Source organism: Gopherus evgoodei, chromosome 2 (assembly GCF_007399415.2).
Source record: "Gopherus evgoodei ecotype Sinaloan lineage chromosome 2, rGopEvg1_v1.p, whole genome shotgun sequence".
Classification (NCBI taxonomy): domain Eukaryota; kingdom Metazoa; phylum Chordata; order Testudines; family Testudinidae; genus Gopherus; species Gopherus evgoodei.
This window is the reverse complement of record NC_044323.1, coordinates 232,290,586-232,307,699: the sequence shown is the minus strand read 5'-3', so window position 1 is coordinate 232,307,699 and position 17,114 is coordinate 232,290,586. Positions and strand designations below refer to the sequence as shown.

The 17,114-nt window shown below is 38.5% G+C and overlaps 1 protein-coding gene across 5 annotated transcripts in view; it reads right to left on the bottom strand.

The window, feature by feature from the left end:
• NKAIN3 (sodium/potassium transporting ATPase interacting 3) overlaps positions 1 to 17,114 on the bottom strand; it is a 547,209-nt gene that overhangs the window by 280,151 nt on the left and 249,944 nt on the right. For all 5 annotated transcript variants that reach the window (XM_030553164.1, XM_030553163.1, XM_030553165.1 and 2 more), the window contains exon 3: positions 8,425 to 8,505. In XM_030553164.1, the coding sequence (XP_030409024.1) occupies positions 8,425 to 8,505 (81 nt within the window). The remainder of the gene's footprint in view (positions 1 to 8,424; positions 8,506 to 17,114) is intronic.

Below are 17,114 nucleotides of genomic sequence, written 5' to 3'. Positions count from 1 at the left end.
TGTTTGCAGTTGTAGTGACCACATTTTAAAAGGATGTTGAAAAACTAGATTAGGGTACAGAAAGCATCCACAAAAATGATTTGCGGTCTGGAGAAAATGCCTTACCGTGAGACACTTAAAAAGCTCAGTCTGTTTAATTTATCAAATAGAAGATTGAGGAGACTTGATTACAGTTTAAGTACCTCCACAGGGAGAAAATACTATCAGATACTAAAGGGCTCTTTAATCTAGCAGAAAAAGTCATAACAAAAACCAATGGCGAGAAGCTAAAGCCAGAGAAATTCAAATTAGAAGTAAGGCACAAATTTTAGCAGTGAGGGCCACTGGAACAAATTACAAAGGGAAGTGGTGAATTCTCCATCTCTTGATTTCTTCAGATCAAGACTGGATGCCTTTCTGCAGTATGTTTTAGCCAAACACAAGTTATTGGGCCAAATACAGGGGTAAATGGATGAAATTTAACAGCTGTGATACACAGGTGGCCAGACATGACGATCTAATCATCCTGTAATAGCCCTAAATTCTATGAATCTATAACTCTGGATGTTCTTCTTGTCCATATAAATGTCCACTCTCTTTTTTAATCCTGCTAAGTTCTTGCTTCAATGATACCTTGTGACAGTGAATTCTGAGGGTGGTTTCAGTAAGAGTCTGCAGAGTACTACAAGATGAGGCTTTCCCAGGAGCAGTGCCAGGGTTTTTGGCACCCTAGGCGGGGGTTCTTCCATGCTCCTGGTTGTTGGCAGCAATACTGTGGCGGGGAGGAGGTCCTTCCACACTTCCGGTCTTCAGGGCACTTCGGCGGTGGGTCCCAGAGCGAGTGAAGGACCCACCACAGAACTGCTGCCAAAGACTAAGAGCGCGGAAGGACTCCCTGCTGCTGAGGGCGGCAAAATGCCACCCCCCCAAATTCTGGCGCCCTAGGCGACTGCCTAGATTGCCTAAATGGAAGCACCGGCCCTGGGCTTTCCTACCTCCTTCCTTTGAATTGCTATATAATTTGGGATTTTTTTCTTCGGGACAATTTAAATTATTCAAATACTATATAACTCTTGAAAATTTCTGCCAAAAGCTGACAGTAATGGTCGTATACACCAAATATTAGAACGGCTTAAAAATTTACATTAGCAAATCTATCCATTTAGCCAGCTTTTTATACTGTACCTGTCACAGTGGTATCTGAGAATCTGGCTAGCCAAATGAAGATGGGTCATATGGGATATCAGTTTTAAAATTAAAAATCAAGGTGTTATAAAAGAAAATGAATTCTATTTAAAGCAATATTGCAAAAATGTCTCTAACTGTATGTAATCCTATGATCACTGTAAATGTCAGCTGAAAAAATATGAAATTATGTTTTTCTGCACCATCTGGAATGTATTCCTAATTAAGATCCTCAGCAATGTAATTGTATCCGCTAAACACACTAATTAACATCAGAATGACATCTTCTGCAGTCTGAGTGGCATTTACTGGTGTCCTGTTTGTTCCATATGATGTTTTCCCAGAATGACCTTATGTTCAACTTGTACCACCAAAGGTTCAGATACTTGCATGACTAACTCTCTTTCCAAGATTGAACAAATATGTCATTATAACTTAAATGGCACTGTAGTTTTACTGAAGTTCTGCAATGTGGATCATCACAGATCAAACAGCAGATATATTTGATTAGTTGTCTGATTATGCTACTTAACATCTAAAATGCCAAAATAAGACCAAAAGACAACTGCTTCTTCTGGAATAAAAGTGTATGGGCATTGTACTACTTGAATTTTACAATGATGTAATTCCATAGACATGAATGTGGTTACATTGGTGTAAAGCTAGAGCATATTCCTAGTAAGTTGGAATTCTTCTATTATATAATTACCTGTTATTTTTAAGAGAGCACGAGTTAAGTATTTCCTGCCAATGTATTTACAGGTAACAATGTTTTTAGTGTATTTTAAAGTTAGTAGTATGAATTGTATTTATTCTCTTTTTTGTGTTGAATAATGTAAACTACATATTAAAAAGACAATGTACTTTTGCACAGCTACACAATTACAAAGCCACGATCCTTTGCTAACATATGTCTAATTTTTTGCAGTAACAGTTAGTGTACCGTAATCATAAAGTAATGTATGCAGCTTCTGTTGATGCATATACTAATGATGTTAACTGAACATTAGAAATTACTGTTTAACTACCATTGAAGGGCATACCACCATTGCACAGAATTTTTGATTAACAGTCCCTACTATCACCCAAGGCCAGAGTCATTATTTTGAAGCTCAGAAATGTTTCTGCATGACGTTCCTAACATAACTTAGCAGTAAACTGGATTCCAGGTTTATTGCCAAAGTAGTTAAAAAATTCAAAAGGTTGGTGTTTGAACAGAACATTAGGGAAAAAATACTACATATAATTCACTTAACATATTATTTCCCTTTCTTGTATAGGAGCAGCAGGGGAAGAAGGGGATGCCTATTCATAAAGAAGGGCATGCCAGAACTTTATTTTCTGGGAAAATACAGTCTGTTAGACCTCTGCTGTATGAAACGGTAAAACTATTATTAAATACATGGAATAAAAATAGACAACTGCCTTTAAATTTCTTTCACTGTTTTCCTTACTAAAGATATCTGAAATGAGAGAAAGAACTGTATCAGACAACAGATGAAAGTAAGACTGGGCTTGATTCTAATTTCATTTATGCTAGTATAGCTTCACTGAGTTCAGTGGTGTTACTCCTGATTTATTTACACTGATATATAAGTAAGAGAAGACTCAGGCCCATTACTTGTAATAAAACAATTCAGAAACACATCTATGACTTCTGGAGTAATATAGAATGCAAGGTGGAAAAGGTTCACAAGAAAGTGAAAAGTATTCCTTTTATCCCATCTAATTCATGCAAATTGTGGTTTCATGGGGTATATTAGGAAGAGCCAATATTTACCTATTGCTGCAATATACATTAATTTATGAGTCACAGAAACCCAAAAAACAGGCCTAGTGCCTGTAACCAAACCAATCAGCTTAGATGTGTGAGATCTGTGTTGCGTATAACACAGGAGATTTTGGCAAGTGATGGCATCAACTGAAGCAGATAGACAGTGGAAACATAGAAGATGAGTAAATAATAGGTATGCAGTTCCAAATCCCAGGAGAGATCCTAACCAAAAGCAACTGATGTGAATCAGAGGTGTATGGGAAGAAATGCTCAGCAGATTTGATCATGAATGTGTGTACCATGTCTAACAGCAAACATATACCCTATTATCACTATCATCTCTGAAATGATATTCTCACTGGTAGACGTGTTGTAAATTGGAATGATTATATTCAATTAAAAATACATCAGAGTAAAAAGAACAAATCATATCCATATCCGATGTATTACCCATTCGGGACTGAATTGTAACAGCAAGAGTGTCCCACACCTAGGCGCATACATCTGAACACCAAATGGCATCCATCTTCATGCATGCCTGATCCACTGTTTGTTGCCTGAATTATATCAATATGAAATCCATATTACAAATGAGTCTTATATTGCATTAATCAATAGTGTATCCCACAGATGTTGACCATGGAGCCCATATTGGCACCAGTATCTGCTATGGGCCCACATGCATAGCAAAGGTGCAGGTTAAAGTTAGTGTGAGCTCCTTGGCTGAAATCCTGGCCCCACTGAAGTTAACAGGAGTTTTGCTATTGACTTCAACAGGGCCAGGATTCCACCTCTCTAACCGCTGCCATTTTAGGGGGTGGGTAAGATTTGTTTTAATTCATTATTCTTGAATGGTGTCTCAGGATTTCACTCTGACCACAGATTTTTTTTTTATCAAAGCACAGAAGACATTAGTACTACAATAGACCTTTATTATAATTTCTCATTGTAAAATAGCACTTTTTTGTAAAACCGACTCCCTTTTGAAAATTATTAGATATAATTTGCACCATTATAAAATGTGCGTCATGCAGCAGATGGAATAACTGGGCTCCAGATGTAGTTTGGCTTTCATCAGGAGTGATCAGTCCATATTCCAATTCACACTGTTTTGCATAGGAAATAACTTTAAAGCTCCATCCTTATAGCTTTTGAAGTAAGTATTAAATTAGTTCTCCTTTGGGAATTTAATTTCTATGAGCCTGTAGCCTTTGTGGCACAGAAGTCTTTATATACCAGCTGAGGATCTAGTCCATGAACGCATCTATAGCTTTGTCTCTAACATTCCACATAGCCACAGAACTATCTGCAAATCTGGAAAGCTTTGATTGTTTTATCTATAAAATAAATACCATAAAAGATAGATATCTGAAAAGGTGTTTTATTAATTATGATTATTTAATTTATGCAAAATTCATCCTGGTTTCAATAGGAGGGTTGAGTCTAAATATAAAGAACCACAGATATAGCTTAGAGTTCTTTATCCAGTTAAGGACCAGAGGCTAAATTGTCATTTAAGGTAATCAGAGAAACAGAATCCTAGAAGAATAGCAATTATTTCCATGCAAATGCTTGCTCAAAGCTGACATATATGACAGACATAGTTGACAAAGGGCTTGATCTTGAAAGCCAATCTAAAAATGAACTCTGAGCGAGACAAAGATCACACTAAATTAGACATGATGAAGAAAAACTGATTGGACTAGATAGAAACATCCATGAACAGAAAAAAACTATATCAACCTTGGATAGCCGCTTAGATGAGATATAGAAAATAGATATGAAAATCAAAATGTGCTAAGCTGAAGCACTCTACAGGAAGAAGATGGGCACCATGAATAGTTATCTTCAGCTTAATTGCAGTGGAAGGAAAGTCTCCATCCAAGTTATGTGTATGGATAGCATATGACTCAGAGATATTATCCCCCCCTCAGGGAAAGTTTGCCACTATACATAGAAATAGAAAAGCTCAATAATAGGAACCAGTAAATATTTCCATTATTGTAAGCTGCTCTCATAAGTAAAAACATCCTTAATAAAGACAAATCCACTGGCAGGACACTGCTACCCAACCAACAAATGTATTTTCAAAATGGGAACAAAATTCTGGAACCAACTACACAGGTGGGAATATTGACTGTGCATATTAACTGAATGAAATCTTTTTACAAAGTAAAATGTTTGTGAAATAATAAATTGGTGGTATTGAAGGGCCTGTGTATAATATGTAGCAGTTCCCCTGGCTATACCTTTTAAGAAATTTCTAGTAGATCTTCAAAATGGTGGCTTCTGCCTCTTGTGGAGGTGGAGTAATTATGCCAATGGGATAGCACTCTCCCATCGGCATAGAGCATCTTCACCAGACATGCTACAGGAGCGCAGCTTCTAGTGTAGACCTGCCCTAAGAAATTTTTACTAAAATTGCCATTTTTTGCTACCACAAATTAATTTCCTCTGGTGATAGTAATGATGGTGAAAGTCCCTGAGTACTCACAGAGTTCCAGGTGGCTGTTGGCTCAAACCGTGCTCAGATCAAGTATTTGTGATGTGACACTTAAAACACAGGCAATTGCTGGGTGGGAAATTTGTGCTACTGTCACCCCCAAAAAAGCAACAGGAACAAAACATTTTAATTTTCATCAAAATTGTTCCACTATTATTTGGTGGTGGTGGTTGCAGTTGAATAGTTTTGACAATTTTTGCTTGATGAAACCTGAAAAATATTGTCAACAATGGATATTTCCTGCAGAAATTTCAATTTCCATAAGATAGCCATCGTCTGTTCAAAAATTTTTGACAGATTTTTTTTTTACTTGCTCTACTACTATTGCTACTGCCTTGCCTATACTAGTGTTTCCACCATACTTGCCACTTGATAAGCTGAATCACTGATAGTAAAGGTGAAAATGTTTAGTTAAAATGTTCTATGGTAATATTCTGTCTCCACTGAAGTCAATGACAAAACTTCATTGATTTCTATAAGGTTAGGCTTTCACTTCTGCTATACAAAAGGCCTTACTCAGCTGTTATGTCTGATGGCCATATAGTCACCTGCATAATTTTTTGAGATGACCAAAAAAGACTCCAGATTCTAGAGCTCATTCTTTTTAGCATATGGGCAATGTGCCTCAGATGGCACGTGACCAGGATTCATCACCAAATTTGGTCTGCTGGTTGGATCTGTCACTTTCCCAGCCTGGGGCAGGTACTGATGGGGAGTGTGACGTGAATGCTGAGCTCAATGGACAATATGAATTCCCTTGCTATATTACTTTACTGTATTGAAAACTTGGGGCCAGATATTGCTCACATTGAAAGCCACTGTGAAACCCCAACTGACTGTAATGGGGACAATATTTTCCACATCTCATTTTTCTAAAACAATTTCTGAAATTCTAATAGTTCTAGACGAGGGATCAGCACATGGCCCTTAAGGGAAATCCACTGGCAGGCAGGGATGGTTTCTTTACTTGCAGCATCTGCAGGTTCGGCTGATTGCAGCTCCCGCTGGCTGCAGTTCGCCATTCCAGGCCAATGGGGGCTGCGGGAAGTGGCAGCCAGCACATCCCTCAGCCCATGCCGCTTCCCACAGCCCTCATTGGCCTGGAACAGTGGGAGCTGCAATCAGCTGAACCTGCAGACCCTGCAGGTAAACAAACCGTCCTGGCCTGTCAGCGGATTTCCCCGATGGGTCGCATGCCAAAGATTGGTGATCTCTGTTCCAGATATAAGAATTCTAACAGATATAGAAAGTTAGTTTAAGTAGCAAAAATGAAAATAATATTATTTTAAATCCTTTGAGTAGTAAAATTGTGATATTATTCCACCACACTGTGATGTATCATATACTGTTAGTAAGACCACCCAAAATTGGAGTACAATGGTAAAACTGAATGGGGAATGTTTTTAATTCATATATGTTGTTTTTAACACAGCCATCACTGTGACCTTCAAAAGGTCACTGGAGTCACTGGAAAGACTACTATTGATTTGGATAAGCTAAGGATCAGACTTTAGAGTATTAAAATTCTTCATAATACACTTTTGTTTTCTAGGCAATTGGTAAAAAGTATCAGTGAAGGTCATCACACAACTGGTATAAAAATAAACTTTTCTTAACTTGTGGTCACTTTAATACTAAAGTATAAGTAGTAAAGAAAAATTATATTGGTGATTTATTACCTATCTGTCATTCCTGTGGGATATTATGTGTGATGTCTATATTCATCTCATAGATTCATGGATTTTAAAGGATCAGTATCAACATCCAGTCTGCCCTTTTGCATAGTATCAGCACAGTAATTCCTGTTTCAATCCTGCAACTCCTGGTTGAGCTGTAGCATCTCTTTTAGAAAGAGAGCATATTTGCAGATGGGAGAAGAATAGCTCCAGCTTCTAATTTAAAAGTTTTATCAACAAAGAGAAGCCCATGTCTGGGTATGCTGAAGCAAATTTTCAGTGGATTTCTTACTGCGTGGCTAAATTACATTTTCTTTGTTATAAAATGGACTTCACCAGATCTTTTGTACGACAAATATTGTGATGACTTTTCCTGATTAATAATAAAGGATCTAAACCACAAATGATCTCATGCTAGCCAGTTGAAATTTGTACTTTTATAAGATAATAATATGAATTCACAGCCATGTACTTAATATTGCCAAGTCTGAGAAGGTTAGTAGCCACACTAATTCTAAGAATGTTTTTCCTTTGTGTTAATGGGGTATAGCATGAAAAAGTGTTCTATATCATGTCCATATGAATATGGCAAAGAAATTGATTTTGTTGAGTTTGTTATGCTAGGATGAAAATCAGAGGATGTTGTACAGAAGTCACTGTGGATACAATGTGGTTAACTATGAACTGTATCAACGTAAGTGCTACAGAAGTATACACTGATGCTTCCAGCAAACACTTCTGCTCTAATCAGGACTTTGAAAAAGAAATCAGCAAATGAAAGTACTGAGTAAAGGAAAGCTTGACTCATATGTGCAAAAATATCATCTTTTCTTGTGCAATTTTGTTTAACTGAATTAGCATTTTTACATGGAGACCAATTTGTTCAATAAGTTGTCCCATTAACCTTATTAATCAATCTCTTTAGCTGCTTTCAAATCAGCCCCAGAATATTCAGGACCATATTTAATGTGCTCATTCAAAGCATCTGCTAAAGAGATATTGTATTTTTTTTAACAAACAGAATAATCGTTAACAAATGAATTCAGCAGCAAGCTTTACTTTAGAGAGACACAGATGTTCAGTTTAATTACATTTACTTATTTCTAACCTATGAATATTTACTACTCCAGACAAGTGGATATACTGGAGATCTAGCTAGAAAAACACCAATCTTTGAAACTCTGATGACATGTAAAAAGAGCACACTAATTTTTCTCCTGGAACTAGTAATTTAGAACACTCTAGCATTGCTGCTATCAAAGTACAATTTGCTCCCCCACAAACCTCAAGAATTATAAGGGACCTACCTTAGAAAGCCCGCCTACTTCCAAATAGAAGCAGATAATGAAAACATTCCAGGTGACCCAGAGGGCAGTCCACACCGTGTACTAGACAAAAAGCCAGATGACAGCAAAAAAGAAAGAAAAATAAAATGTGAAGATGGAAAAGTTTTATACTGAGCAGATCAATACCTTTTTTTAGAAAACATATCAATAAATATAGTTCTTCTAGGAACCAACAAACAGGAAGAGTCCAGAAACACAGTTCTGCTGGCTCAAGTCCCCTAAGAACCACAGCAAATTACAAATCCAATATTCTCTCCTGCTCTAAATACATACCAATAAAAATTAGATTCATTTTTATGATGTTAGAATAGCCTCCTGATACCAGTTAATTCCAAAATGCTGACTTGATCACTGTTTTTTATGCATTTGTGACTCATGTGTATATCATTATTCAGTTCTGTGGCTGGAAATCCCAGAACTGTACAGTAATTTCGGTGTGCTATATCCTGCTAAATGTTAAGAGAAAACAAGTAGGAAAAAGCCCGCAAACAAACAAGAAGCCCCATTAGTCTGATGCACGGATTTGCAGCATTTTTGAAGCCATGTTGGTTCCAGGATATTAGATAGAGAAGGTAGGGGAATTAGTATATTTATTGGAGCAACTTATATTGGAGAAAGGGACAAGTTTACCAGTCCCCAGACCTGAAGAAGAGCTCTGTAAAGCTCATAAGCTTGTCCTTTCCACCAACAGAAGTTGCTCCAATGAAAGATATGACCTTATCTATTGTGTTTCTCTGATATTTGGATGTCATTGAAATCATCAGGCAGGTGAAATTAAAGCTGAGCTTAGTCTCCATGAACTTTCTTCCAGTAAAAGGTATTTTAACAATAAGTTATGGTATCTTTTCAACTGAGCATGACAGGCCTGTTTGGGTTTTGGTTTTATTTTTTTCCTCATATTTGCCAAGAAGTAGACAGCAGAACAAATTCAGCACTGGCATGAATGGGTATAATTCTGAAATCTGTGGCACTGCACCGACTTACACCATGGTTCAGTTTGGTTCTGTGCTTTTAAAACTAGCAAGAAACTGAGGTCATGACCCTACAATGAGCTCCAGGGAGATGGACTCCTGAGGCTACATGGATCTCCTCTAGGGTCCCTGGCACTCCATGCTGGTGCAGGAATCTGCTCACACAGAGCACATAGCATGACTGGGAAATCGATTTGTTCATCCTAAATATTTTTATTACTATCCAGATGCTGATTACAATGGGAATGCACAATTTCCCTATATGGTATTGTGAAAATTTGCAAAATTAGCTATCCAAATGTTCTAGTTCAGAACCATTTATGTATGAAGAGCTAATTGCACAAGAAGCTGGAGCTACACCCGACTAAACTGTGTAATGAGATGCTGCAATGGCACTGCCACTTTACATTTACAGCTTTACAATGGAGAATTGCGCTTAGCAGCTTTGAGAGTTTAATTTGGTGTGACTTGCTCAGGATAACATGCTATTGTTTTGCCTCAATATATTCTCTAAAACCAAATACCCTAATCTCCAATATGCCAGATCCCTTTTCTAATCCAATGATACTGTTAGTTTGACTTTGTTGTACAATTTTCATTATGTTTCCTTCTTCCTCTTCCTCCCTGAGGTCTATAATGAAAAGATTCATATGAAGGGGGTTGATCTTTTTCATAGAACCCTGTACTTCCATGACTTCTATATACAAAACAGGTTTGTTAGTTAAATTTAATTTGTTATAATGTACAGTACCCATGTAGCTTGAAGATAACTATTACGTCAACAGCAGAGAATTACTGCACAAAAAAAGAGCAACAGACCTGGCCAATCTCCTGTATGTTACAGAGAAGATCAGTGTACTACCTGAGGCCTGCTTTTAACCTTTTATTTAAACAGCAATAAAATTGTTAAAATTACTGTGGTCTATCTGCAGTAAAGGTTTTGGCTTTTTCTCATCATTATTTACTTAAATGGGATATTGTCATTTTCATCACATACACACTTTGCATTAACTCACTATAGACTCTATATCAGAGGCAATAACTGATTTATATGTATGCAGTAACCAAGTTGTGATGTGTATCTTCAGTGCACAGAGCAGCTAATAGCAAGGTGCCAGAATTTTACTAAGGTTTAGACATAATGGTTCATAAAAGCAGATTTCAAACTAGACAGGGGAAATCCATTTTTTAAAACCATATTAGAGAACTGCACAGGTCTACATTAACATGTCACCTGATATTTAGTAGTAATGGGACAGCTGCTTCATACTTTATACCAGGACAAATCCTGCAAGACCTGATCCTGGTCCCCCGAGCTTCATTTCCAGAAATGTGTTGATTGAAATTTCCCAAATAAATTCAGCATGAGGTGGACACCGATCATGGACAATTTCAGCCTAAATAGTTAACATTTGGCAAAGTTATAAGCAACTGAAAATAGGATCATATAATGGGAAACATTGGGCAACCTCAGTAATAGACCAATAGCTCTGTGTAAAATATTTCATGAGGGAGACTTGCTTGTTTAAATGTGTTTCTTTTTCTCTTTTGAAATTCTGCATATATATATATATATAAATTGTCTCAGACCTATATGTTGCAAATTAATATAATAATAATGGCACATTTATATAGCTTCTTTCATTCTGAGGGGTCTCAAATCATTTTGCATATTTAAACTGATATAGAAATTGCATTTAATCCCCCAATGCACTGAAGCCATTTTTGGAGTAAAACACAGCAACTGTTTAACAATGCACAGTGCCACTAAGCAGTTTAGGACAAAAAATGTGCAATTGAAAGATAGGACGTTCCGGGGTTTGTATTTGACTAGGATACTGATACTTTAGTTTTTATGAAAAATGGCCATAAGTAGCCATTCAATTTTATATCTCATTTGAAATGCAGTACCTCCAGTAACACAGTGTCCCTGACTCTATAACAGTATATTGGCTCTCTGCTAATTCAAGGGAAGAGAGGCAACTACTGAGTCATACATCTAGGTGTGCCCTGGAGGTATCATGAATATTGACAGAGCCCAACTCAACTTAATTTATGAGAGATGAGTGGGAATCATAGAACAAGGCAATATGATTGAACATGAATACTGTCAGGGCACGATTTACCGAAGTATTATAGACAGTATCACAAAGCAGCTTTGAATACCTAAATATTACACACGTTTTTGAAGCTGTATGGTTCTGCGCGGAATGACTTTTCCTTGATCAATGTATATGGCATTTCTATATGTCCTAATTTCTTTCTGTTTTAAATCTAATTCTCTCTAGGTCTTTATACTGCACACATCACCAAGTTATAACAGCACCCCGTATATTATTTAATAGAGTAAATTAAGATAATTACATCCACACTCAGGGCTTGGCTACACTCAAAACTCCAAAGCGCTGCCGCAGGAGCGCTCCCGCGGCAGCGCTTTGAAGTGCGAGTGTGGTCGCAGCACCAGCGCTGGTAGAGAGCTCTCCCAGCGCTGCAGGTACTCCACCTCCCCGTGGGGATTAGCTTACAGTGCTGGGAGCCGCGCTTCCAGCGCTGGGGCACTGTTTACACAGGCGCTTTGCAGCGCTGTAACTTGCTGCGCTCAGGGGTGTGTTTTTTTCACAACCCTGAGCGAGAAAGTTGCAGCGCTGTAAAGCGCCAGTGTAGCCAAGGCATCAGTTTAGGATAAAGTGTCTTATTTTCACATCTCATTGTAAAATAATAGATTTATGCTGAGCTGGGCCAGGTTTGCACCATTTTAACCATATGACTCATCATTCTGAGTGTTTTTCAACCTCATCACAGTGCTAGAAAAAACCTTTTACAAATATTCTGTTAGCATTATTAATTGATCAAAACAGCTTAGAAATATTGCTAGCTATGGGGAGTTCTGTGAAGAAAAGAAAAGAATGTATAGAGAAATGGATCATAGTGAAACTTCGCAGCTGTGTGATTTAGTATATTACATTGTCAGTTAGAACTCAAATTTAATTCTTCTTTGTTCTTTGCAAATTAATATTTGTTTAAATTTCGGATGAGCTAATATAAGAAAATTATGAACCAGTTTTTCTTTTGGATGCCTGCCGGGAGCTTTGGTCAGATTAATCTCATCCACAAAGTTTTCAAGTGTCATAAATGTTATATCTGCTAAATGACATGGTGGATTGTTTTCTGAGCTGTACTTAAATTAGAAGTTAATAGAAAAAAGAGTTAAAATAATGGAACTGTTTGACTTGAGATAAGCAGTATATTCAGCATTGAGGCTGTCATTTCATTCCATCTTTCTCTCACTATCGGTTGGCTAGATTGCACTAAGGGTCTCAGACCTTTGGAGGACATTACACAAAAGTGATGGCTGGACATGACTTCTTCCATCCTGGAAGCCCAGGGGATTGTGCCTTTTCTTGCAGGTGTAGCCCTGGCCTCAGTGACCCTTGCTTTCATCATGTTAAGGCAGTGTTTCCCAAACTTTCTCATGGCATGACCCCCTTTGCACTCACCTCTGTTAATGCAACCCCCAGTACTTAGCATTCAGGATGACTTTGCACAAATGAACACCCTATTTTAATAGTCTACTTTGAAAACTATGGGTGGGTAGCCAGGCCCAGATTAACTAATGTGCATTCAGTGCACTTGCACAGGGCCCCCATTTGAGAGGCTCCCCTGACCACTAAACCAAAGATAAAAAGGAACGTGGAACTAGTGACCTGGGGACCACATCCAGCCCACAAGATCATTTTATTTGGCCTGCCACCTCATGTGCCTGCCACTCCACTTTCCGATCTCACCATGTTGGCTCCTGCATCTTCCACATGGAGCCAGTGACCTGGTGTGGGCCAGAGAAGGCATACTGCCACGGATGCTGTGAGAGTGCTCCGTTGTTTCAGGTTAGTGCTGCTTAGCTGTCCCTAGCATTGTTTGCTTAGAAGCTTTCTCACATTTTCTTTTTCCCCCTCATTTCGTAACCCTCCTAGTACACTTGTGCAAAAAACTGCTGTCTTAAAGACAATAGTGCATCTGCTATAACATGTGTCAGCTGGCCCAACTGTGAAGGGCACCCAGAAGCAGCATGTAGCAACCTGTTTGCCAAATGGGGCAAAAAAACAAGAACATGCCACAATTATTAATAAACTTAACACTACATTGGGGGCCAGTTGAATTCAAGGTCCATTTCAGTATACTGGTCCTCATGGTCAAAGACCTGAAAGACCTGTGGCCTGTATACTGCTGTAATAACTGGGCCTACAAATTTACTCTAACTGTGAGCTCAGCTGTGAAAAGTGAGTGTAAGTTCATAAGATGACACAGTAACCTATAACAACAAGTGTTAATGGGAAAAGATGCAAAAGTGAAACAGAAAGACTGAATTAATCAAAACAAAAAGGCCTGTTAAAATAACTCAAAGGTTATGTTAAGATCACGCTTGGTAAACAAGAAAAGTGTGAAATTGAAAAATCAATAACCAAAACTGGCATTTCAGAAACTGGGTAAACTTGGTGGACAAATAATGATGGGATGGGCTATTTTGCCAACCACTCCCATTTTTCAGTCTCTAAAGAAAGAAATTTTGCAGAGCAAATATGGCTACTGGAGTGAATTTCACCATCATGGCTGCCACCTTAACATCTCCTGGGACCCCAGGCCTTCGTCATCTTGATCTTGAGAGATGTCCTGATCAGACTGAGCCAGTCCGAGGACCCAGATGACATCACCACCTCTACTAGTGCCATCTAAATCTTGAATACCAACTGGGATGTTGATACTTTGTCTCTCCCCTCCACATCCATGTGTACTTCCCCTCCCCCCACTTATTTCTTCTCTTTGTACCCCTCTCCTTTTGCCTTCTGTCTAATAAAAGCCTGGCTTAGATGGCCAAGACTGTATATTTTGCAGCATTACTGTAAGCTTGTGACCAGAAAGATCCAGTTAAAACCCAAGTCCTGAACATTCTGATGCTGGTACAGAGTGGCTGACGAGACCATGTGTTGTGCCTGTGTTTTTCCAGCTGGGAGGTTGAAGTGAAAGTCAGCAGCATGGACCAGAGCTGCATTTTCTATCTTTGCTGCTCTTCTCTCCCCATTTTGTGTGTGTTCATCTTTCACAAAACTTTAACAGCAGCAGCAACAAGGACAACTCCAGCCATCTCAACTGACTTATTCTTTTTTTCTCAAAAAGGGCCATTATTATAATCTTTGATGCCGTCTAAAAGATTGTCAAACAAGGGTTTTTCTCCTTCTAAAAACTCTTGTCAACTAATGGGAAAGGGAACAAAGAGGGCTGTGAAAATAAAGCCTGATTTAATACTTTACATTTCAAACACTTTAGCTGTTTTACCCTCTTTCCTGCATCTTTGCAGAAATTTGAAAAGGATGTTTAATGTTGTGTTTGCCATGGTACTAAGAAGGCTGAGGCCTCTGTATACCAAACCCCGAACCTTGTTTGAAACTGTTTAAATTTGAACCATGACTGGGTTATTTTAACACCTCTGACATTTTGGACCCATTTATTCCATCTAAATCACACACCACAGCACCTTAGGTAATAGCTGTCTGCCTGACCTAGTAGAACAATTGCAATCAGCAGAGATGCTTCAAGTGTCAGTCAGCAGGGTGGAGGTCTGAGAGACAGGGCCAGGGTTTTCTCAGAGGAAAGCTCTCAGCAGGAATTTGATCTTGCTGGAGATCAGTCTCAGCCCAAGTTTTACAACCTTCAGAGTATGAGGCAAGCCACATTTCCCTGTTTGGTCCTTTCCTTGACTAAGTTAAGTGCTAATCTGGCACTCTCTGATGAAAAACTTATTTGGGAGGCATTTCTGAGATAGGAGAGAAGGAGAATTACTCATGTAATAACAACAACAATTTATGCGCAGTCATACTTGACTTAAGAGTTTTAAAGGATGCAGGGTCAGCCTTAATGCTGATTTACCTTGCTTTTGTTAAGTCAAACATTTAACGCATGTATTCATTTCTTTCACAATTCTGCAATACGGTAAATGGAAAATTTGTGTGTGAAAAGCATTACAGAGGGAGCGGGGTGGGAACTGCACTGTAAATGCTCTAGAAAAAGCATTGTCACTGCCTCCCTTACACACAAAGGTCTGATCTATTAACCGTTTCATGCTGAGGCCAAGGCAGGTCCTTCAAAGTGTCTGGAAAAGAGTATGACATAATATTACAAAGAAAATTATGTATATATAGATACACACACACACACACACACACAAAATGGATCGGTATCTAGTAGGAATTGATATGAAATGCTAAATACTTTACATTCTTTCCTTAGGTAGGATCAGGTAGACACAGAGAGCATGAAAGTCATTAGGGAACACAATATACACTACCACATTTTTTTCCTGAAATAGCTGGTTGCTTTTCCAGTTAGACTGGATCTGATTAAGTCAGCTCCTGGATTTGAGTCAATTAGAGAAGATGACGCTGAAAGCCTGATTCAGTATATTTCCTCTGTTAAGTCAGCTGAGTTGAGTCCTTATTCTTATGTGTAATATCTATCACTAAGGGATTTAGGGGCAGATTTTCAAAGGCATTAAAGTGCCTAAAGATGCAGCTGAATTCCTAGTGGGATTTTCAGAAGTGCCTAAGTGAGTTAGGTGGTTAACTCCCTTTAGAAAATCCCACTAGGTCTTTAGCTACATCTTTAAGTACCTAGATATCTTTGAAAATCAGGCCCTTATTATATATTTGCAGTAACCAGATTTTGAGTTGCCAATAACCAGTCTGCTTGTCAGCAAACTCCATTTTTACCCCTATGGCCTTGGCCTGTGATATAATCAGATCTCAGAATCTGACAGGCAAACCTCATAATCCCTTGGACTGGACTCCTTCACTGTCTCTTACTTAGCTCACAGTGGAACAAGTTAATACAGCCCGGAGCTCTATGAACAAGCCTGAAGCATGCAATAACTGACTGCATGCTTCCATACTGTGGATCCCTTGGAGGAATCTGGGGACAGCTGCAAATGGCAAAGCCCCAGGAACCACAGGGGGGAGGCTATGTAGGACTTGAGGATCTGAGCCTGTCACTTCATTGGAAGTTTTGTCTTAGTAAAGACTTAGCAAATAAATTCAGTAATGCCACAGTGCACACAGACAATGACAATAACAGTCCAAGCAAACTGCTTTATGGGTAGAGCAGGGCAGGAATTTTTTGTCAAAACAGCTTTTTGTCCAAAATGCTGATTCATCAAAACGGGAAATATTCACTGAAATGTATCCATTTTGACTACACTTTTGTTGGGTATGTTTCTCAGGTTTAGAAGGGAATTTCCGGTCAAAACCAAAGAGACAGAGATCAGCTCATCCCAGCACAGCCAATCACGCATCTAGCATATGGGAGACACTGATCCAAGACCTTGCTGTGTGCCAGGGTCTTGACCCTGTATCATCCACATCCCAGGTAAATGTCCTATCATCAGGCTTTAGAATCAATTTCTTGCTGGCCTACTGAATATTTAACTATTGCACCAAGTGGACCAGCTCCAACAGGGGAGAGTAAGAGAGCCTCACTAGCCAAGCGCTCTCCTGGATTGTTGCAAATCCAGGTTCCAGTCCTTTATATGAATCAGACAGAGCAAGGACTCAAACCTTTTTATTTATGGAGTTTTGCATCTCTAGTTATAAAACAACTTTTTTAGAAATGTTACCTTTAAAATGTACTTTTACA